The sequence below is a fragment of the Elaeis guineensis genome, chromosome 1 (genome assembly GCF_000442705.2).
Source record: "Elaeis guineensis isolate ETL-2024a chromosome 1, EG11, whole genome shotgun sequence".
Taxonomy (NCBI): domain Eukaryota; kingdom Viridiplantae; phylum Streptophyta; class Magnoliopsida; order Arecales; family Arecaceae; genus Elaeis; species Elaeis guineensis.
Genome location: NC_025993.2, coordinates 105,929,310 through 105,953,046, shown reverse-complemented (window position 1 = coordinate 105,953,046; position 23,737 = coordinate 105,929,310). Strand labels below are relative to the sequence as shown.

Sequence of the window (23,737 nt, the reverse complement as noted above, 5' to 3'; positions counted from 1 at the left end):
AAAAGATGAGCGAGCCAATGAACTCTTGGATCTGGTACATTCTGATGTATGTGGACCTATGAGCTCAAGTGCAAGAGGTGGATATTTCTACTTCATAACTTTCACAGATGACCTATCGAGGTATGGGTATGTCTACTTAATGAAGCAAAAGTCGGAGTTATTTGAAATGTTCAAACTATTCCGAAATAAGGTAGAAAAATAAACTGAGAAGTGTATTAAAATTCTTCAATCTGATCGAGGAAGTGAATACCTTTTCAATAAGTTTCTGACATATCTTGGGGAGAATGGAATTCTCTCTCAGTGGACTCCTTCTGAAATACCACAGCATAATGGTGTATCTGAAAGGAGGAATCGAACTTTGTTGGACATGGTTCGATCCATGATGGGGTTTGCTAGTCTGCCAATCTTCCTCTGGGGATATGCTCTCGAATCGGCTTGTTACTTTCTAAATAGGATTCCGAGTAAGTCTGTAACCAAAATGCCATATGAGATATGGATAGGATGTAAGCCAGTACTCTCGTACCTCAGGGTTTGGGGGTGTCCGGCTTATGTTAAACGTTTAATTACGGACAAGCTTGGACCTAGGTCTGACAAGTGTTATTTTATAGGGTACCCAAAAGAGACCAAAGGGTATTATTTCTACCTAGCTGATGAGCAAAAAGTATTTGTCAGCCTTAAGGCAATCTTTTTGGAAAAGAAGTTCTTTGGTAAAGGGACTGTTGCCTCTAAGGTTGAACTTGAGAAAGTTCAGCAGGTGAAAAAATCGACACAAGTAGCTGAACCTGAACCAAATTTGGTTAGATCAGATCCGAAGCCCATTATTCCTGCACCCTTAAGGCGATCTGGTAGAGTATCACGCCAACCGGACAGATACTATGGTTTCTTGGTCCGGAACGGCGATCCTGTCGAACTTGATGAAAACAATGAGGATTCGATCACCTACATGGATGCAATGCAGAGACCTGACTCTGAGAAATGGCTAGAGGCCATGAAATCTGAAATGGAGTCCATGAAGGTCAACGATGTGTGGACATTGGTTGACCCACCCGAAGGAGTAAAACTCATAGGGTGTAAGTGGGTTTTCAAGAGGAAGAGAGGCGCAGACGGAAAGGTGAAAACCTATAAAGCCCGTCTGGTTGCCAAAGGATATCGTCAACATTATGGTATAGACTATGACGAGACATTTTCTCCTGTGGCAATACTCAAATCCATTCAGATTATGCTTGCAATAGCTGTCCATCTGGACTATGAAATCTGACAGATGGATGTGAAGACAGCTTTCCTAAATGGAGAGCTGGACGAAGAGGTGTATATGATACAACCTGAAGGATTCACATCCACAGATGAGTCTAAGGTGTGCAGGCTACAAAGGTCCATTTATGGACTTAAGCAGGCATCCTGGAGTTGGAACATACGTTTTGATAGGATGATCAAGACGTATGGCTTCGTTAAGAATGGAGAAGAGCCTTGCATTTATAAGTGGGCTAATGGTCCAGTAGTGATATTTCTTGTATTGTATGTGGATGACATTCTCTTAATCGGAAATGATGTCCCTGCATTACAGGGAATAAAGATTTGGCTGTCGTCACAGTTCTCCATGAAGGATCTGGGAGAAGCTTCCTATATCTTAGGGATGAAAATCTATAGGGATAGATCTAAAAGGTTACTTGGCTTATCCCAGTCCACGTACATTGATACTATGCTGAAAAGGTTCAGCATGGAGAATTTCAAGAAAGGCTACTACCGATAGGCCATAGAATTTCTCTCTCGAAGAGGGATTGTCCGACAACACCTCAAGAGAGAGAGCGTATGGGTAGAATTCCATATGCTTCGGCAGTGAGATCTATCATGTACACCATGACATGTACACGACCAGATGTGGCATACTCACTAGGGATAGTGAGTAGATACCAATCTGATCCAGGAGAGAATCACTGGAAGGTTGTTAAAACCATCCTGAAGTATTTGAGAAATACTAAGGACCAGTGGCTTGTTTATGGTGAATCGGACTTGAGACTTATAGGGTTTACAGACTCTAATTTTCAATCTGATCATGATGACAGCAAGAGTGTGTCGGGATTTATTTTTATCCTTAATGGTGGGGTTGTCTGCTGGAAGAGTTCCAAGCAGCACACAGTGGCTGATTCAGTTTACGAGGTGGAGTATGTCACTGCATCAGATGCTGTCAAAAAAGTGGTGTGGCTGAGAAAATTCATCATCGAGCTCAGAGTCACACCCTCCCTTGTTGGTCCAGTTCTGCTCTACTGTGACAGCTCTGGAGCTATTGCTCAGGTGAAAGAACCGAAGGCACACCAACGGACGAAGCATATTCTGCGCCGCTACCATCTCATCCGAAAAATCATGGATCGAGGTGACGTCGACCTTCAGAAGATCGACGGAAAGGAAAACCAGGCCGACCTATTTACTAAAGCCATTGCGGTGAAGGAGTTCGATGACTTCAAGTCGAAGATGGGTATTAAATACTGCATCGATTGGCTTTAGGCCAAGTGGGAGATTATTGGGAATAGTGTTCCAAAGCCAATCGTCAGTCTGTTGACGGTTGTGCTCTTTGTTGTATTAGTATATAAATTATAAATTAATAAAAATTATTTTGATATTTTTCATCACAAATTATTTCATCTTCTAATGAACTCCTGTGTTGTGGTGAAGTTCTTAGGACTATTTAGACTCGACAAAGGAGGATTTATCGTTTAGTCCTTAAACCTGTTCGCGACCAAATGATACGTTGTTATCAAGGACAATAACGTTTATCAAGCATAGGTCGTTGTGTGCCATATAGGTTGGTTGTCTTCTTAACCAAGGAGTGTGGAGACACTGGTATGGCATACAGGTGAGATGTAAGGGTACATCTACATTGAACGTGACCGACTTCGGAGCTATTTCTGCTGTCAAGATTTGCTCTGATGGGATATGGGTATAACTATCCCTCCGACCTGAGACCGTCACGGTGACTTGCAAGCAACTCACTATACTTAGGCACTGGACTACCTGAATTTCTAATTCAGTGACGGAAGTATGCTGGGTGTAGTCAAGTACTTGACTTGTCAGTGCGTGTGTCAAGATGGGATTGACCACTCCAGTTTAGGAGCTGTGTACAGTCATATTTCAATTTAGCAAAATCTTGGCCAGTAGTCCTAGTGAAGAGTCACAGGACTGTTTGAGTTGAGCACGATTCGGATGATCTGATCAGAGTTGACAGTTTCACCCTGAGTCATCCTATACACAGAGGTCAAAAAGGATGAATTATATAGTAACCATATTCACGTAGATTCTGAATGTTACGATTGCGACTATTCGATCTATCCGAACGTCGGGTACCATTACTAGATGGTCACTTCGATTAGTACAGAAATTGATTCCTGTGCTACCGACTTAGGTTCGAACCTGCGGGATCACACACATTAGAGGTTCCAATCTGATCTGATGGCTGATGAAGAGTCCTACATGTCTGGGACTCTGTGATTGAGAATCAAGATTCTCTGATCATGAGTACCACATATTTTGGGTACCGAGATCAAGAGTCCCACTAGTTTGGGACTCTTCGATCAAGGTTTCATATCGAGGGATTTTGATATCTGATTGCCCATCGAATTTGGACTCAATATTTATGAGAGGTTTAATTAGTGATTTGATCACTAATTAACTCAATTTGATTGAGTAATTATTTTTGGATCAAGTCCAATTGAATTGGATTCAGTTGGGTTTGACCCGATTAGGCTAAGTGTTGACCTAATCGTCGAGTGGTTTGATCCCTGATTTGATCAGGGGTTGGGCTTAGTCAATTCTTGATTTGATTAAAATTTTATTGAGCCTAATTAAGCCTAATTAAGTTAGATTTAATTTAGTCTAATTATGCTTAACCTATTTTGATTAGGTTGGTTCAATTATGATCAAACCTCCTTTTGAATTCAACTCCCTACGCCACCTCACTTCTCTGCGCCCATTTGAATTCACGAGAGGCAACTTCTCATGAATTTTCTCCCATGCAAAGGCCTTCCCACACCCCACATTTGTGTGCCATATGGGTAGATAAAGATGGTTGGTTGGCCATTCAAATTCAAAAGAAAGTTTGAATTTGAATGAGCAACCAATCCATGTGCCACCTAGCCTTATCCTTGCGCCATTTGTTTTACACGAGAAAGAGTTTCTCGTGTAAATTCTCCATGCACAAGAGAAGCCATGCCTCCTCTCTTCTCACACGTAGAGTGGATAGGAATGAGTTGGTTGGTATTTGAATTCAAATTCGATTGGAATTTAAATGAGCAACCACTTATCTTTATCCTCTCACGCGGTAAAAATGCTGCAAAGATGTGGTCTTGCATCGTTTTAAAAAGGAGATAAGAGAGGGCATGCGCACAGAGCATCAAAGAAAAATAAGGTGGCGTGAGAGAGGTTTCTTGCATGAGAAAAGAAAAGAAAAGAAGATAAAAGGAGAGAGAAGTGGCGCAAGCTTTTCTTGTGTATCCTAGGGTTTTGGCTTAGGGTTCGGGAAGTGAGAATGTGAGCTATGAGTGTCGTGAGCCCACCAAACTTCAGAGAGAATATCATCAACCTCTCTATCATCTTTGCTGATGATTCAGAGTATTCAAGGAGTCGACAGATATCGATCGAAGGAGTTCGATCAATATTGGCCATCAAAAAGGTACAGTCACGAATTAGCATTCGTGAGGAGCCGATCAGACCAGAAGCTTCATGTGGATGATCCGCAGAGGTCAGACATATTGTGTGGCTACATTATGATGATCAGACCCTCTCAATGATGATCAAATTGCGGCGATCAACTATCCGCACAAAGGTAATGTGTTCTGAACACATAACAGTAAATTGTTTACTGTAGAAATTTAAATTTCAAATTTAAATGCATGCATGTTATATATCATATTTAGATCCTAGTGTAGGGTAAACACATGTTAATTAATTAGATTAATAAATATTTTTTGCTGAAAAATAATGATTTTAAAAAAGTTTTAAAATTATCATTTTACCCCTGCACTAAAATTCACTTCATTAGGATCCACACAAACTGCATACAAGTCCGAGTATGGCTCGACCAAATCATGTGCATCTATGGATAGGTTCTCAATCAATTATTTTTTCAAATAATTTTCAGTAATCAATTTCATCACAGATTTCATTTCAGTAAGCTAAGAGCCTCCACTGAAAGTTTTGGTTAGGTCCAACCATTAACATGAACATACTCAGTGATTCTAACTAATGAATAATCTGGACCGAGTATGGCTCAACCAACTCAATCATTCATTAGATAGTACAGTAGAGTCATCATATAATGAAAGATAATTCCATCATTCAGAAAAACATCAAGCGTAAGGTGCCTTCAATATCAATCTGAAATAATAGACTCATTACCATTCACCTTAATAGAAGGCTATGATCTAGTTATCCTCATAATCAGTTTATTTTTATGAAATTAATAATTTAGAGGATTTGATTAACATAATTTAAAAAAATTAAAGATATAGACCAGCTAATCATAATCTTCCCACTGACTTCACTAAGTCAGATCAGGATGGAATAAATACAAGCTAATCCAACTGATAAGTCATCAATCTTTCCACTGACTTCACCAAATCAGATCAGAATTGATTAGAAATAAGCTGATCTAACTGATAAATTATCAATCCTCCTACTGACTTCATCAAGTCATGAAGAGGCCTAAGACAAATCGAAATAGGGGCATGAAAATCAGTCAAACTGATTTTCTAGTTAGCATGATTCAATCTCTAATCATTAGGTGATCTAATCAAAACATGATTCATCATGTTGGCTAGATAAGTGAGATCGATGGAGGGATATGTCATTAACTCATCATAGACTCAACTATGCAAGTAGCTCCTAATTAATGATCACCGATCAAAAGTGTCAAACTTACCTTAGACACCAACTGATTAATTTATTTCAACTTGATCAACTTATAGATTTAGATTCGACTGCTGAGCTAGAGATCAAAGTCCATTTGGGTCTAACCAAAAATATGAACTCGACCAACTACAACTATTGTATTGGCTCTAGAAAAAATTTTATTTAATCTAATTTCTTTTTTTAGTCTATTTAATCTTTGATTCTAATCCTAGGGTCTAATCTAATTAGGAGGATCTGATCAAACTAACCCATAAACCCATCACCCCATATTTTATGCAAAAATAACATTAAATCTTTAATTCATAATTCTAGATCTAATTAGTTCAACTTAATTCTTAATTAAGTTTGGGATTGATATGGATTGGAGTTCGATATTTAAAAATAGTATCAAATTTTATAAAATATTTTATAATTAATTTCATGCATAATTATTTAGATCCAAAATTTGAGTCGGCTCACCCCCGGATTGAGCCGACTCATCACAGTGGGTCGACTAAGTTTTGAGACTTAGTCGACACTCAAAATTTAGTCGACCCATGATGATGAATAATAAATTATATTTTTAGTCTATTTTATTGGATCAACTTAACAGAAATCGTCCAACTAACCAAAGTTTTGAGTCGATTCAAATAAAACTAAATCGATTCAACAAGCAAACCGCAACAATTGCAATATTTTTAGATCAAAATAATTATGTATAAATAGTAATAAAATTAATTATAAATTATTTTAAATCTAATCTAAATATATTTATGATTCTAGATTTTATTTTCAATGATTAGTTGCTATAACTTTTCGTACAATGTATCACATACACAATCCTAGGGTTTCAAAACTAGGATTTTTTTAGAAAAGTTAGTTTTCATCTAATCTAACTGATTAAAAATCAAATCCGAATAAAAATATTATTTAGATATAATCTAAATAATAAAAATTAAATTATAAGTATCACATATATAAATTAAAATCAGATTTTATAAAGATCAATACAAACTAGAATAATCTTTTCACTGTAAGGGATAAACCTTACAGTAGGAGAATCTTATTTTAGTTTATACAATCAGATCTATAACTAATTTCAAATCTTAGACATCAAATATCAGGTCTAATAAAATTAAATTCAGATCTTAAGAGCATAAAAAATCATGTCATGCGATCTAGGCTCTGATACAAATTGAAGAAAAACTAGACAGTACCATGTATGTATTTTTAAAATTTTTGATAATGAAAGCATTAGATTAAACTATTTAATCTAACTAACATGCATGAGATCTAATCTAGACTATCTATCTAAAATTTAGAACATGATTAATATATATTTAAAATTTAAAATTAATCAAAACTTGCATCAATCACATCGATGCTTTAGATCAGACCAACCGTTGGATCCGATCTAGTCTGATCTAATGAGTTCAAAATTTATTATCTTTGTATGGATCGATGATCTCCACTACTGAAATACATAGAACAGAGAGTCTGCTGGTCACTCGCAGCCACACAGGATGTTTGATCTCTACAAATTATCCACATGAAGCCCTCGTACCGATCTGATCTTTCGAGACTGCTAGATCGTGCGAAGATCGCTCCTGATGGCTGATCTAATTTGATCTTCTTCTAGAATCACTACGGATCCTTTCAAGGTTGAAGATAGATCAATAGAGGTTGCTGGACATTGGAAGAAAATTAGAGAAAATAATTTTTCTCTGATCTTAACTCTCTCTCTCTCTCAAAAATCCTAATGCTTAGGGCTAGAACACTCATCAAAGAAGAGACGGTTCTCTTCTAATCACATGCTAAATCAATGGCAACCCACCCCAAATCTTCATGATCCCAAACTAAGTTTCAGCCCCTCTCATTTCTGGTATCTCACGGTAGAGTAGCAGCTCTCTTTGGTGCACAAAATACAAAGGTTTTTATGGCTGCCGAATACAAGAGATAGGAATGAGATAAGAGCCCATTCAAATTTAAATTCAAACTTCTTTTCAAATTCAAACTCTAATGCCTCTTATCCCCATCCATCACCAGATGAAAAAGGGCTGAACAAAAGCTTTTAGCATGGAGAAAAAATGGAATTCATTTCTTTTTGTCGCACAAGCCAAGCGCTTCACAAGGCGTCGGCAAGGATTAGATAAGGATGAGTAGTTTAATTCAAATTCAAACTCCCATTTGAATTCAAACCCTTACAAACTCACTCCTATCCTAAGTAGGTGACAAGAGGAGTGCTTGCTGCTAGTTTTCTCATGCACAAACTAAATTTGTGCAATGAGAATTGGCATGAGGAGATGAGAGTGACGCAAGGAAGGTAGTTCAATTTTATTGGACTCTTGAACTTATCCAATTAGGTTTAACCCAATCCAAATTAGATCAAACCCAAATGAATATGATGAATCTGATCTAATTAGGCCCTTATAGCCTCAATTAATCCTAATCAAATCAAAGAATTAACTGAGCCATAGTTCTGATCAAATCAGGATTAATTTTCTCTTAGCGATTAGGTCATCCCATAACCTAATCGGGTTTGACCTAACTGAATCCAATTCAATTAGACTTAGTTCAGACTTTAATACTCAATCAAATTGAATTAATCAGTAATCTAATTATTGATAAATTTTTTTTGAATATCACTGACTCTCATTGAATCAATTTATTGCAACTATTACTAGGATTAATCATCAATTATATTGATAATTTTACCCTCGAACGATTCTCAATCATCGATCAGTCATATAATCGGAGAGGTACTTCTTATAGTGTGACCTTATAAGTTCAAACTTAAGCTAGTAGCACAGAAATAATTTCTGTACTAATCGAAGTAATCATCTAGCAATGGGATCCGATGTCCGGATAGATCAAATATATGCAAAGCAACAATCAGAATCTACTAGCATATGGTTACTGTATAATTCATTCCTTTGACCCTAATGCTCAAGGTGATCTAGGATTTAACTGTCAATCCTAAAATAGTCAACCACTTTGTATTTCAATCTTTTCAAATCTGTCACATGGATTATCCTGATCAAGATTTTACTGAATTAAAATATAGTGATGCATTAACTCTTACTTATTCGAAAGGATCAATCACATCTTGACTCATACACTGACTACCATAAATATTTGGCTGTATCCAAAAATTTTTCATCATTAAATTAAAAATTCAGATAGTTCAGTATCAAAGCACAGTGAATTACTTGCAAGTCACCGTGGTGATCTCAGGTCAGAGAGATACTTATACCCATATTCCTTCAGAGTAATTCTTGACAGTAGAGTACTCCAAAATTAATCACGTTTAGTGAGATGTACTCTTACATCTTATCTGCATGCCATACCAATATTTCATACTCTTTGGTTAAGAGGACAATCAACGTATATGGCATACGATGACCTACACTTAATATAGCTATCGTTCTAGTAATAGCATATCGTTTGATCATGAATATATTTAAGAACTAAATGATAAATTCTCTTTTATTGATTCTAAATAGTCCTAAGAACTTCATCATAACATAGGAGTTTATAAAAGAAGATATATAACTTGTGATGTAATAAAAGATATCAAATAATTTTTGTTAATAAAAATTTATATATATTTACATCAATGAGCTCAACCGTCAACAGACTGATGATTGATTTTGAAATATAATTTTCAACACACTACTCTATTATCAGACTAGTTTGTTCCATCTTTGGCATCTTCATCGATGGCATCGGATCACATATTGTCGCATATACATGAGCATCATGATGATCTAGAGCCAAATGCTGGTTTTACTGTGGCAGAGGATAGCCAATCTATGCATAGAGGTCGAGGGCAAGGGTGAAGTTTAGCTCGCATCCACATTGATGTGGTAGATGCTATTATTGATGAAGGAGAGAGTGCATCGCAAGTGATTCATAGAGACTCCAAACAATCTTCGACAACCTTTCAAAGAAGGTTAAAGCAACCAAGGGGGCACCACAGCTTTGTGGTACATGGGTTGCATTATCATAGTTTAGTTTAGTAATTTTGTTTGAATACACTAGTTTATGTAATTAACTAGCTTTATTGTATATAATTCATATTCTCCTATATCTGCTACCTGACTGAGGAGTTTGATTGCCAGTTTGTATATCTTATGAATGCTGAATAGATCTATTGGAGTTTGAGAAAAAAAAATATAGATGTTTCATGATAGGCATGTTGCTGTGGTTTTGGTTGTCTTATTTACAAAGAAGATGCTATCAAAATTTCATCAAAATTTTATCAAAATCTTCAACATATAGTTTTAAGGGGCACAATGAAATCTTATACTTGATTTGAGCAGTACCTATAGGCATTAGCAATCTTATCATGCGTGCAATAACATGTTGAAGTAAGTTTATAGTTATATCAATATTTTGAGCTAGGCACATAAGTTTTATCTCAAGCTTTGTGAGAAGTAATTATTAGAGTTAATGGCATTTTATGATCACTTTTAATGTGGGATAAAGCTAATTGCATATCAAATTATCTATATACATATCCACATTGTCATCAATATCTTATATATGTTAGGAATTGTATTCTAAAGTCAATCGTTTGACGATTATGCTAATTATAAATGTATATAAATTGATCAATAATAAAAATTATTTGATCTTTTTTCATCACAAGGTTACATCTTCTAATGAACTATGTTGTGATGAAGTCCTTAGGATTACTTTAATCGATAAAAGAGGATTTATCGCATAATTTTTAAACTTGTTCGTGATCAAACGATACACTATTATTAGGACGATAGCGATATCAAGTGTAGGTCGTTGTATGCCATATGCATTGGTTGTCCTCGTAACCAAATGGTGTAGAGACACTGATATGGCATGCAAGTGAGATGTAGGAGTATATCATTACTGAACATGACCAACTGTAGAGTACTTTACTGTCAAGGATAGCTCACGAAGAGTATGGGTATAAGTATCCCTCCGACTTGAGATCACCATGGTGATTGCAAGCAACTCACTGTACTTTAGTATCAGACTATCTGAGTTTATAATTCAATGATGAAAGATTTCTGGGTGCAGTTAAGTACTTATCAAGTTGGTGCATAAGTCAAGATGGAATTGACCTCTCTGAATTAGTAGGAGTTAATGTATTAATATATTTTAATTTAGCAAAATCTGAGCTCAAGTAATCCATGTGATGGATTTGAAAGATTAGAATACAATATGGATTATTTATCTAAGATTGACAGTTAAATCTTAAGTCTCCTTGAGTATTTGGATTAAAGGGATGAATTATACGATAACCATACGCTAGTAGGTTCTTGAATATTGCTTCGTCATTATTCGATCTATCCGGACGTCAGGTCACCATTACTAGATGATTACAATGATTGGTTTAGAAATCTATTTCTATGCTATCGACATAGGTTCGAACCTATGGGATCATATTCAAAAAAAATTTTTGACTGATCAAATGATTGATCAATGATTGAGAATCATTTAAGGGCTTAATCGTCAATTCGATTAATGGTTAACCTTATACAAAAATTATAATAAATTTATTCATCAAGTGTTAGTAAATTAATAGAAGATTAATTAGTAATTAGATTACTGATTAGCTCAATTTGATTAAAAAAAAGATTAAATAAAATTTAATTGAATTAGATTCAATTAGGTTTGACCCGATTAGGCTATGAGATAACCAAATCGCTAAAGGAGAATTATTCCTGATTTGATTAAAATTTGATTAAAAATTTGATTAAAATTTGATTAAAAATTTATGAACCTAATTAGTTTAAATTTTATCTATTTTATTTAGGCTAAACCAGATATGATTTGGCTTCAATTCAAATAAGGAAACCAAGAGTCCATATAAGATTGGACTCTTCCTCCCCATGCACCTCCCACTTTGATGCTATTTTTCTCCATCCTGAAATAGTTTTTGCATGAGATTTTTTTACACTAAAAAGTTATTTCTCTTCTCTATATCACATCCAAATTTGGGTAGGATCAGGTTTTAAATGGTATGTTCAAATTTGATTTGAAATAGGATACCATATAGATAATGTTTGACATTATCTCTAAGACCTTGCCGCCAATTTTTTTTTTCTCCTTATGTGTGTGATATTTTGAGGAGATTTTTTATAAAAAATTAGTTAAAAAACTGATTTACTATAAAAAAATATGGAAAGGGATGTCCTATATTTTTTTAGATATGTTTTGGTGTGAAATTGAGAGAGGGTGCGATATCTTATGGTAGAGTCCAAGATCCTTAGGACTCTTCACCCTAAACCATTACATGACAATAAAAAGAGATCTATTTCTTACTTTTGTGCATGTAAGATACCAGAAGAAGAGTTCTTCACATGAAGGTGCTTTGGGGTATGGTTCTTGGCATGAAAAAGAGGAGAAGAGTTCTCTTCTCTTGGGTGAGCGCAAGATCAAAAACCCTAGGATTTATTCCTCGGGGTTTGGGAAGAAAGAAAAATAAGAAAAAAAATAGTTTCTTCTCCATATTTTTTTTAGATCTTCATCTCCTCTAGAAGTCTATCTTCAATTTCTAAAAAAATTTTAGAGATTTGAAAAAAAGATCCAGATCAGCCAAGAAGAAGGTCTTCGCACGAGCTCGCACTCCCCAAAAGATCGATCAGATCGGAGCTTTGAATAGACTTTCTGTAGAGGTCAGACGCATGTACAGGTGTGAGAAACCAGTAAAGATCTTCTTCACTATATCTCTCAGTAGCGATGATCATCGATCCATACGCAAATATCGAGTTCTGAACTCAGATAGGTGTAGATTTGATTTACTGCTTACATCTATGCATGCAGATTTTGTCATGTGATTATTTCAGATTTTATATGCAACATATCATATCATAGATCCTAGAGTAGATTGATTTAATGATTAAATCATATTTATATTAGATTAATATGATTAATCTATTTACTTTTCACTATAATTTATTCAAAAAAATTTTGAAATACATGCATAAAATCACCTTAGTTCACCAACAGTGGTACCAGAGCCAGATTCGTTATGACATGTTATATGTGCATATTAAATTTGAAATTTAATTTTATTTTAATTTAATATATGATATTTTAGATTTGAATTTAATTAATAATTGATTGTACAAACTAATATAAAGTTATCCTACTGTAAGGTTTATCTCTTACAGTGAAAAGGTTGTCCTATATATTTTGTACTGATTTTTAATAAAATCTGATTTTTTATGTTGCATGTGATGTGTATGATCTAATTTAGATATGATCTAAGATAGTGATTAGATCTAATATAATTTAGATTAGATCTAAATTCAAACATATATGATATGTGATTAGATTAGATGATCCGATTAGCAAGTATTTGGATTGGATTGATCACCAGACTATCCGATCATAGAAGCAAGAAGGATTTAAAGGCTCTCTCTTTCCATTCGATGGGGTACTCTTATGATGTATAGAGGTGTCATGTGATTAGATTCTATGAAGAAGAATACGAAAGGAAGAATTTATTTTTCTACAAAATCTTAGATCTTGAAATCCTAGATTTATTGTAGGTGATATAAAGTTGTATGAAAAATAAAACATCTAATCTATATGATTAAAATTATTTTAATCATGAAAAAATAAAATCTCCAATCATAACAAGTTTAGATATGATTTAAAAAGATATTTATGATTGATTTTATTTTAAAATTATATATTTTTTAGATTTGAAATATGCTCGCACAATTACTGAGCTGATCCAATTTTGAACTGAGTTGATTGAGTCGGCTCAATGTTGATTGAGTTGATCCAATTTGAGAATAAAAAATTTTTGCATAAAATTTATTATAATTTTTTATAAAATAAAAAATTAAAATTATTTTAAATCTAAATCTAAATTCATATTGATGTTAAACTTAATTGAGAATTAAGTGAAGAATTAATTAGATCTAGAATTGTGAATTAAAGATCTAATGACATTCGCATAAAATTTGGAGGCATAGGTTAGCTCAAATCAGATCCTCTTAATTGGATTAGACCTAAAGTTAGAATCAAAGAGTTAATAGACTATATAAAGAAATTGATTAAATCTAACCAAATATTGAATTAAATTAAATCAGAAATTCTTTAGAACCAATACAATAGTTATAGATAGTTAAGTTTATGTCTTTGATTAGATCAAATGGATCTTAATTGTGGCTCAGTGATTGAACCCGAATCATTAGATTGGTTAAATCGAAATTAGTTAACCAATTAGTGTCTAAGATAAGTTTGGCATTTCGACCAGTAGTTTTAAATTGGGAGAGGTTTATCTAACCATTTCGATGGTGTTTAAGGCAAGCTTAGCAGACCCTCCCATCGATCTCACTTATCTGATCAATTTGGTAGATTATGTCTTGATTAGACCACTAAGTGATTCGAGTTGACCCATGCCATTAAGGTTGATCAGTGTGACTGATCTAGATGTCAGTTCGATCAGCATGATCCTAATCCGATTAAGTGACTTGGTAAAGTCATTAGAAGGACTGTGGTCTACTGATTGATCTTTTCTTCTCTCTTTCTTAAATTAATTAAATTTTTTAAATTATTAAATCTATAAAATAAGCTAGTTATGGAGATAACTGGATCATAGCCTCCCATTAAGGTGAATGATAATGGATCTATTATTTCTGATTGATATTGCAGGCGTCATCCGTCTGATGTTCTCTCTGAATGATAGAATTATCATTCATCATATGATGACTCTATTGTACTATCTGATGATGGTTAGATTGATAGAGCCATCTTCGAGTCTGATCATTCATTAGTTAGAATCACTGAGTAGGTTTATGTTAATGGTTTGATCTAATCAAAACTTTCAGTGGAGGCCCATCACCTACTGAAATGAAATCTGGAGCTAAATTAACTACTAAAAATTATTTGAAAAATAATTGATTGAGAACCTACCCATAGGTGCATATGGGTTGATTGAGCCATCCTCGGGCCTGTATGCAATATGTGTGGTTTTTAGTACCCGTTAAGGGATTAAAGTAATTCTTCGAATTAAAGATAGAAGCTACCAATTCGTATAAAATATTTTTAGATTAAAGTTCTAGTCTTTAAGCTTAATCAATTCATAAACATTGAGGTCTTGTATTTTTTTTTCAGTTATGGCTAGATATCCGTTGCTCCATTCACTATTTGACAGTAACTATTTATAGGACCCAACTTCGAAAGATGGATCGAAAGTTGCAAATAGTTCTAGAGCATGAATGGATCCTAAATATGATTATAGATCCAGTACCTGATGTTTCCTCATCTAACACACATGATGCGATTAAAGGTACTTATCAGAAGTAGCCAAATGATCATATCACCGTGTGATATTTTTTTGAGAGTAGTAAAGAACACGAATTTAGTTATAAATTCGATGATACTCAGTGGAAGGAAATCTTTCAAATATTGAAGGAGTTTTTTTACACCTCTGAAGATGTATCTTCAGTAGGCAATAATCTTTGAGAAAAAAAAGAAAAAAAAGGTACAAAAGAGTCGTGCTTGAGCTAATGAGTCCGAACTGACAAAAAAATCTAAGATTAGCATAGTCTGACAGAGTTTCTTGATTCGAATAGGCTAAAGAAAAGAAATTAGCAAAGATTACTAGATAAGATACTTATATGATAATATCTTATGATTTTTCTATCTATGACACTACTATCTGAATATTGAATATCAAAAATCTATGCAAATTATTACAGCGACTTCAAGATAGTAGAAAAATTGAAAACAGCAAGAGGTTCCTAAATGTTGGAGATGAAAGTTATGTTCCAATCCAGATTTTAGGAATCATTGAGCCTATTTTTAATTCTGACAATGTCATTTTAGTGATTGTCACTATTGTCTAATGATTTTATTTTATCATTATGAATGATGTCAAAATCATGTGGATAATTAAAAAATAATATTTACACAACCTGTTAGTATACTATACACAACTAACAAACTCCTTAGAATAGATAATGACATGGAAGCCTACCTTTGATAATTTAAGCTTGATCATATAAACAAGAATAGGATCAACAGGAGATAATTCTCGAAGTCAATGATTGTGAATCATTGTCAACCTATCAATCATATCTCTTTAGTAAGATAATCGAATCATCTTTTACTAAAAAAGATGAATAAGCCAATGATATTCTGAGTCTAATATATATTAATGTGTTCGATCTACGAATATGTTTATCATAAATTTAGATTATTTGAAATATTTAAACAATTCTAAAATAAGATAGAAAAATAAACTGAAAAGAGCATGAAACTCTTCGATTAAACTAAGGAGAAGAATGCCTTTTCGGTGAGTTTTTGACATATCTAGAAGAGGATAGGATTCTCTCTTATTGAATCAACTTTGTTAGACATAGTTCAATCCATGATGAGATTTGTAAGTCTGTCAGTCTCCTTTTAAGGTTATGCTCTTAAGATTGTTTGTTATGTTCTGAACTAGATTTCGAATTAATCAGTTGTAAAGACTCCATATGAGATATGAATTAGGCATAAGCCGATACTTTCTTACTTTAGGATTTGGGAGTATTTATTTTATGTCAAGCATTTACAGACCGAATAGCTTGGATCTCAATCCTATATGTGTTATTTTATAGGATAACCCCATAGATCTAAGGGATATAATTTCTACCATGCTAAAGAACAAGAGTTGTTCGATATTTTTTTTTAAAAAAAGAGTACCTTGGTGAAGAAACTAATGCCTCTAATGTGGAACTTATAAAATTTGACAGGTAAAAGAACCGACATAATTTAGTGAACTCATAGAACCAGATTTGATTAGATCAAACCTAAAATCCATTGTAAAGGCACCATTGAGGAGATCCAAAAGAGTACCGCATCCATCGGATAGATACTTTGATTTCTAGTTTCAGGATGTGATCCTGTTGAACTCGATGAGAACAATAAGGATTTGATCACCTACATGGATGCCATGCAGAGGTTCGACTCTGATTAATGGCTTGGAGTCATAGAATTCAAAATGAAGTTCATAATAGTCAACGGTGTATGGACACTTATTGATCCACTCGAAAGGATAAAGCCCATAGGATGCAAGTGGATCTTCAATAGGATCAGAGAGCACAGACGAGAAGGTGGAGACCTACAAAGTCTATCTGGTTGCCTAAAGATATTGTCAATATTATGGTATTGACCATAGCGAGATATTTTCTCCTGTGGCAATGCTAAATATTTCAGAGTTGGAACATGTATTTTGATAAGTAATCAAAATGCATAGCTTCATTGAGAACGAAGAAGAATCCTGCAAATACAAATGGATTAATAGTTCTATGAGTGTATCTTTTATTTTATATATGAATAAAATTCTCTTAATCGAGAATGACATTCCTTACATTATAAGAAATAAAAGTTTCATTATGATCATTGTTCTCTATAAAAAACTTTGAAAAAGCATCTCTCATCCTATGGATGAAGATCTATAGAGATAGATCTAAGAGGTTGCTTGAGTTTTTTCAGTCCTGCAGACATAGGATGTTTATGAGTAAAATTTGTTCTATCATGTATATTATGTATGAGACGGGATATGGTATACTCACTAGGATCGTGAGTGGATACCTGCAAGATCCAGATGAGAATCACTAGAAGATCATCCTTAGGTATTTGAGAAATACTAAGGACTGGTGATTCGGTTATAAAGAATCTGACTTAAAACTTGTAGAGTATGATTTTGATTTTTAGTTAGATATAATAATAGAAAGAATGTATCAAAATTCATTCTTACCCTAAATAATGGAGTAATCTACTGGAAAAATTTCAAGCAGAACAATATAGCAAATTTAATTTGTGAGGCAGAATGCATTGCAGCATCCGATGCTTGCAATGAAGCTATGCGATTGTAGAGGTTTATTGGCAAGCTAGGAGTGGCACCCTCTGATGATGGTTATACTGTGTTGTACAGCACCGAAGCCATAACTAATGTCAGGGAGCCGAAGTCCAATTAGCTTATCAAGTATTTTGCATCGCTACCACCTAATTCAAAAAATCTATTAAGGTGATGTCAATCTTTAGAAGATCGATGAAAAGAAGAATCTGACCAATCCATTTACTAAAGCCTCGATATCTAGGAGTTTTGAGATGATAAATCGAAGGTAGGTATATGATACTATACTGATTGGTTTTAGTCCAAGTGGGAGTTGTTGGGAATTGTATCCTAAAGCCAATCATTTGACGATTGCGCTAATTATAAATATATATGAATTGATTAATAATAAAAATTATTTAAACTTTTTTCATCACAAGGTTACATCTTCTAACGAACTCTTATATTGTGATAAAATTTTTAGGATTATTTTGATGAAAGATTTATGGCGTAATCCTTAAACTGGTTCGCGATCAAACGATATGTTATTATTAGAATGATAGCGATATCAAGTGTAGATCGTTGTGTGCCATATGCATTGGTTATCTTCGTAACCAAATGGTGTGGAGATACTGGTATGGCATGTAGGTGAGATATAGGAGTACATCATCACTGAACATGACCAACTATGGGACACTCTGCTGTCAAAGGTAGCTCATGAAGAGTATGGGTATAAGTATCCTTCCAATCTGAGATCACCACGATGACTTACAAACAACTCACTGTATTTTGGTGTCGGACTATCTGAGTTTATAATTCAGTGATGGAAGATTTTTAGGTGCAATCAAGTACTTATCAAGTTGGTGCATGAGTTAAGATGGAATTGACCCCTCTGAATTAATAAAAATTAATATATCAATATATTTTAATTTAGCAAAATCTAAACTCGGATCATCCATGTAATGGATTTGAAAGATTAAAATATAATGTGGATGACTTATCTAGGATTGATAGTTAAATTCTAAGTCTCCGTGAGCATTAGGGTCAAAGAGATAAATTATATGGTAACCATACGCCAGTAGGTTCTTGAATATTCTTCGCCATCATTTGACCTATCTGGACGTCGAGTCATCATTGCTAGATGGTTACATCGATTGGTTCAGAAATCTATTTCTGTACTACTGACTTAGATTCAAACATATGGGGTCACACTCAAAGAAGTTTTTGACTGATCATATGGTTGATCAATGATTGAGAATCGTTCAAGGGCTTAATCATCAATTCGATTGATGGTTAACCTTATGCAAAAATTATAATAAATTTATTTATCATGTATTAATAAATTAATAAAAAATTAATTAATAATTAGATTACTGATTAGCTTAATTTGATTGAGCAAAAAGGATTAAATAAAATCTAATTGAATTAGATTCAATTAGGTTTGATCCGATTAAGTAATGAGATGACCTAATCGCTAAGGAAGAATTATCTCTGATTTAATCAAGATTTTGGTTCAATCAATTTTTAATTTGATTAAAATTTGATTAAAAATTTATGAACCTAATTAGATTGAATTTTATCTATTTTATTTGGGCTAAACTAGATATGATTTGGTTTGGATTTAAATAAAGAAACTTAGAGTCTATATAGGATTGGACTCTTCCTCCCCATGCACCTCCCACTTTGATGCCATCTTTCTCCATGCTGAAATAGTTTTTGTATGAGATTTTTTTATGCAAAAGAGTCCTTTCTCTTGTCTATCTCACATCTAAATTTGGGTAGGATCAGATTTTAAATGGTATATTCAAATTTAATTTGAAATAGGATACTATATAGATAATGTTTAACATTATCTCTAAGACCTTGCCGCCAACTTATTTTTTTTCTCCTTATGTGTGCAATATTTTGAGGAGATTTTTTATAAAAAATTAAATAGAGAACTGATTTATCATGAAAAAATATGGGAAGGGACGTCTCATATTTTTTTGGGCATGTTTTGGCATGAAATTGAGAGAGGGTGCGACATCTTATGGTAGAGTCTAAGATCCTTAGGACTCTTCACCCTAAACCATTACATGCCAATAAAAAGGGATCTATTTCTCACTTTTGTGCATGTAAGATACTAGAAGAAGAGTTCTTCATGTGAAGGTGCTTTGGGGTATGGTTCTTGGCATGAAAAAGAGGAGAAGAGTTCTCTTCTCTTGGGTGAGTGCAAGATCAAAAACCCTAGGATTTATTCCTCGAGATTTGGAAAGAGAGAAAAATAAGAAGAAAAATAGTTTCTTTTCCATATTTTTTTAGATATTCATCTCTTCCAGAAGTCTATCTTCAACCTCTAAAAAAATTTTAAAAATTTTTTAAAAAAAAAGATCCAGATCAGTCAAGAAGAAGATTTTCACACGAGCTCGCACTCCTGAGAAGATCTATCAGATCGAAACTTCAAATGGACTTTCATAGGGATCAGATGCATGTGTAGCTGCAAGCAATCAGTAAAAATTTTTTTCACCATATCTCTCAATAGCGATGATCATCGACCCATATTTCGATATCGAGTTCTGAACTCAGATAGGTGTAGATTTGATCTACTACTTACATCCATGCATGTAGATTTTATCATATGATTATTTCAGATTTTATATGTAATATATCATGTCATAGATCCTAGAGTAGGTTAATTTGATGATTAGATCATATGCATATTAGATTAATATGATTAATCTATTTGCTTTCTGCTATAATTTATTCAAAAAATTTTTGAAATACATGCATGAAATCGCTTAAGTTCACCAACAATATATATATATATATTATATATATATATTTTTTATTTATTTATTGATTTATTTATTTATAAAAGTAATAATGATAAAACTAAAATAGTATTTAGAAAAGAGGTAAAGATATTGTTGGTGCGAGATTTTGCAAGGCACTGGGACGTTGGAGTGGATGGTGAGGTGGGGTCTTCCGGGATGTGATCTGCAAAAAAGTTTTGAAAGGAGATTGCTCTGGTGGGGACCTTCCAACACTCAAATTAGAACTCTCGTTCAACAGATAGAGAAGCGTGAGAAATAGAGTAATAGCATACCTTTTTTAGGATCTCTTTTGGGCCTTCTTTTGTGGATTGAGGTAGTTGCTTTAGTTAAGATTGGTTGGCACGATCCCGTTCGACTAGGATATAATTTGCGTGTAGTGGCGGAACTATCATTCGAGATTCTTGGGATATGATGGCTGTGGTTACCTTATCAGTTTTAAGATAGTTATCACCTAGCTGGCGTTAAATTTTGAATTGGCGTGCTAACTAGTATAAATAAGCCAAGGACTAGTCAGTCGGATGTGATCAGCTGACCACCATCACCTAATTAGGTTGAGCTAGCCATTCGAGCATGCTGTCGATTCATCAACCTAGCCTACAGGAGTCGATCGCTGAGGAGATATCGACGATCATGTGTGAGAGTTACCTAATGACAATCGATGAGTCCTCGTCAGCTCCCAATGCTGATTGAATGAATGTCAAAGATTGGTTATCGATAGAGTGACAGTGATTACAGCCGACCATGGATCAGCGAGGCCTTTTCAAGCAGACTTGCTAGGTTTGGATATCCTGAGCCTTGGAATTCTTCATATCATCAGCCCATATGAGTTTCCCATGCCCTCCTTATTTGCAATGTGAAAACATTATGGGGCATCCCATGTTTCATAGGTGGGGCGTTGGGGCTCATGTAGACTCTTTTTTGGATGTGGTCAAAGTTGGTTGAAAATCAAATCAAATTTAGAGTCCAACTTAGTTTGGATTTCATCATAAATCCAGTCCAATCCTATTAACCTAATGAAACTAAATCCAAGTTAAATTAAAACCATATCTAATTAAATTAAATCTAATTTAATTTGACTAAGATCCAATTCAAATAAAACATTGTTAAAGATTAGGACAAACCTAATCTAGATAGGTTTAGGTCTTGTATCAATTAAATCTATTCCCATTAGATTAATAAAACCTAGTTTGAGTCAAACTCAAACTAAATCTAATCAAATTAAATCTGATTTAATTTGATTAGGATCCAATCTTAATAAATAATCAAATCAAATAATATGCAGTAATTATAATTTAGTCCTCCTATAACTTACTAACTCTTAGCAAGTCCCTTGCGTAACTTTTACATTTAAGTCAATCATTAATCAAATTGATAATTGAGACCACTTATGATTTATAATTTGAAATTATGATTCGACAGTCCGATCAGTCAAGATCTCTTTTATATGTGATCCCATAAGTTCTATTCTGTCTTATAGTAAAAAATATTTTGATCTCCATCAAAATATCATCAAATTTTCTTTCAATCGATTGGAACAATTTCAACTCATCACTCAAAAATGATTAACCATCAAAATATTTTTTATTGATCTCATAATCCATCAGTGACATCTAGCAGCATGTAGTAGCAATCCAGCAAATAGAAGGACAAACCTCTAGGTGTAGTTACTGTATAATTTAATTTTTCTATCGTGAGTTTCGATAAGATGAAGGTTATGAAAAATTCATCAAATCCCATCGTCTGTCATATGTAAGATTTATTTGACTTGAGTTCATTTGTGAAATCTGATGAAAATTTTTTTTCATCGTTCATTCTTTTCTGACCAAGATCTTCCAAACTCAATCTCATAAATTACATAGGACTGCTCCTTAACTACTAAAATTGATAGATCCCATCTAAGTATACATCCTATTCCTATAATGAACCTACTGTAGCCAACATACACCTCAAGATTTCGTATGGCTAAGAGATCAAATTATAGTATAGTCAAACTACAGCAATCTCATTATGAACAGTCGAGGTATCATAGGTCTAAGAACTAGTCGCATCACTATAATATCAAGAATACCACTGACGAGTAAATAGACATCCAAGAGACTTCTCGTATCGGTCATACTCGAGACTGTTATTCTCTAACAACCACCTGCACTCTTACTCCAATATCTTCACATTGTATGTAGCTCAAGACTCATTTATCCTAAGAAAAATGATATGTGCATCAATCTTACTAGATTAATCACCGTCTCCGTGATGATCCTTCGATTGAAAGTAATTTGAAAATTAACCATCAATGACACATACCTCAAATTCTCAACTTTTAAAAATATGTACCATTATCTTATTAATTTTTTGAATGATTCATGGATACATACACTACATGAATGATATTAACTATCCTAATTAATTTGATCAAGTATAAAATTATATTCTAAAAAGAATTCATTTATCGATCTGATTGGCTTCTAAGAAATACATTTAACAAGAAATAAAGTCGGAGCTTTCAAGCCATAATAAGGAGAGCGTAAGCCAATTTCTTCAACTTTGAGTATCAGATCTCCGCATCCCTCAGAGTTTAGCTGATGTAGTAGATCGATTTTTGAATTTTGCTTCACTCTTGTACCAACACTGCACTCATTGCAACAGGCAAAATCGTAAGGTATAAAAATAGTTTTTCATCAAGATCATGCTTACCAAGCAACGGAGCGAAACCAAGATAGTCTTTGAGATCTGCAAAAGCTTTTTGGTACTACTTTTTGGTCCACTAAAAGTTCTTTGGTTACTTCAAAACTTAAAAGAAAGGCAGGCACCATTTGACCGATCTTGAGACAAACTGGTTCAAAATGGTGATCCTTCCTGTGAGATGCTGCACCTCCTTGATCATCTGTGGGGGAGCCATCTCCTGCATAGCTTTGATCTTCTTCGAGTTGACCTCTATTCCTCGACTGGATACCATAACGCCTAAAAATTTTTCAGAAATTACTCCGAAAGCACACTTGGCTGAGTTCAGCTTTATCTCGTACTTAGCAAAGGCTTCTCCGAGGTCGTCGATATGGGTTCTCACGGATTTACTTTTGATGAGCTTGTCATCCATATACACCGACATGTTTTATCCAATCTGATCTTTAAAGATTTTGTTTACGAGGTGCTAATAAGTTGCACCTGTATTTTTCAAATCAAAGAACATGACCCTGTAACAAAAGAGATCGTGGTCAGTGATAAAAGA

General features: G+C 34.0%; 1 protein-coding gene across 1 annotated transcript in view; it reads right to left on the bottom strand.

Moving 5' to 3' along the window:
* The window catches only part of LOC105038444 (2-Cys peroxiredoxin BAS1, chloroplastic), a 78,012-nt gene extending 54,395 nt beyond the window's left edge, over positions 1-23,617 (bottom strand). The window contains 1 exon segment of the mRNA XM_073253773.1: positions 23,346-23,617. Within this exon segment, the coding sequence (XP_073109874.1) occupies positions 23,346-23,617 (272 nt within the window).
* Positions 23,618-23,737: the final 120 nt, after the last annotated feature.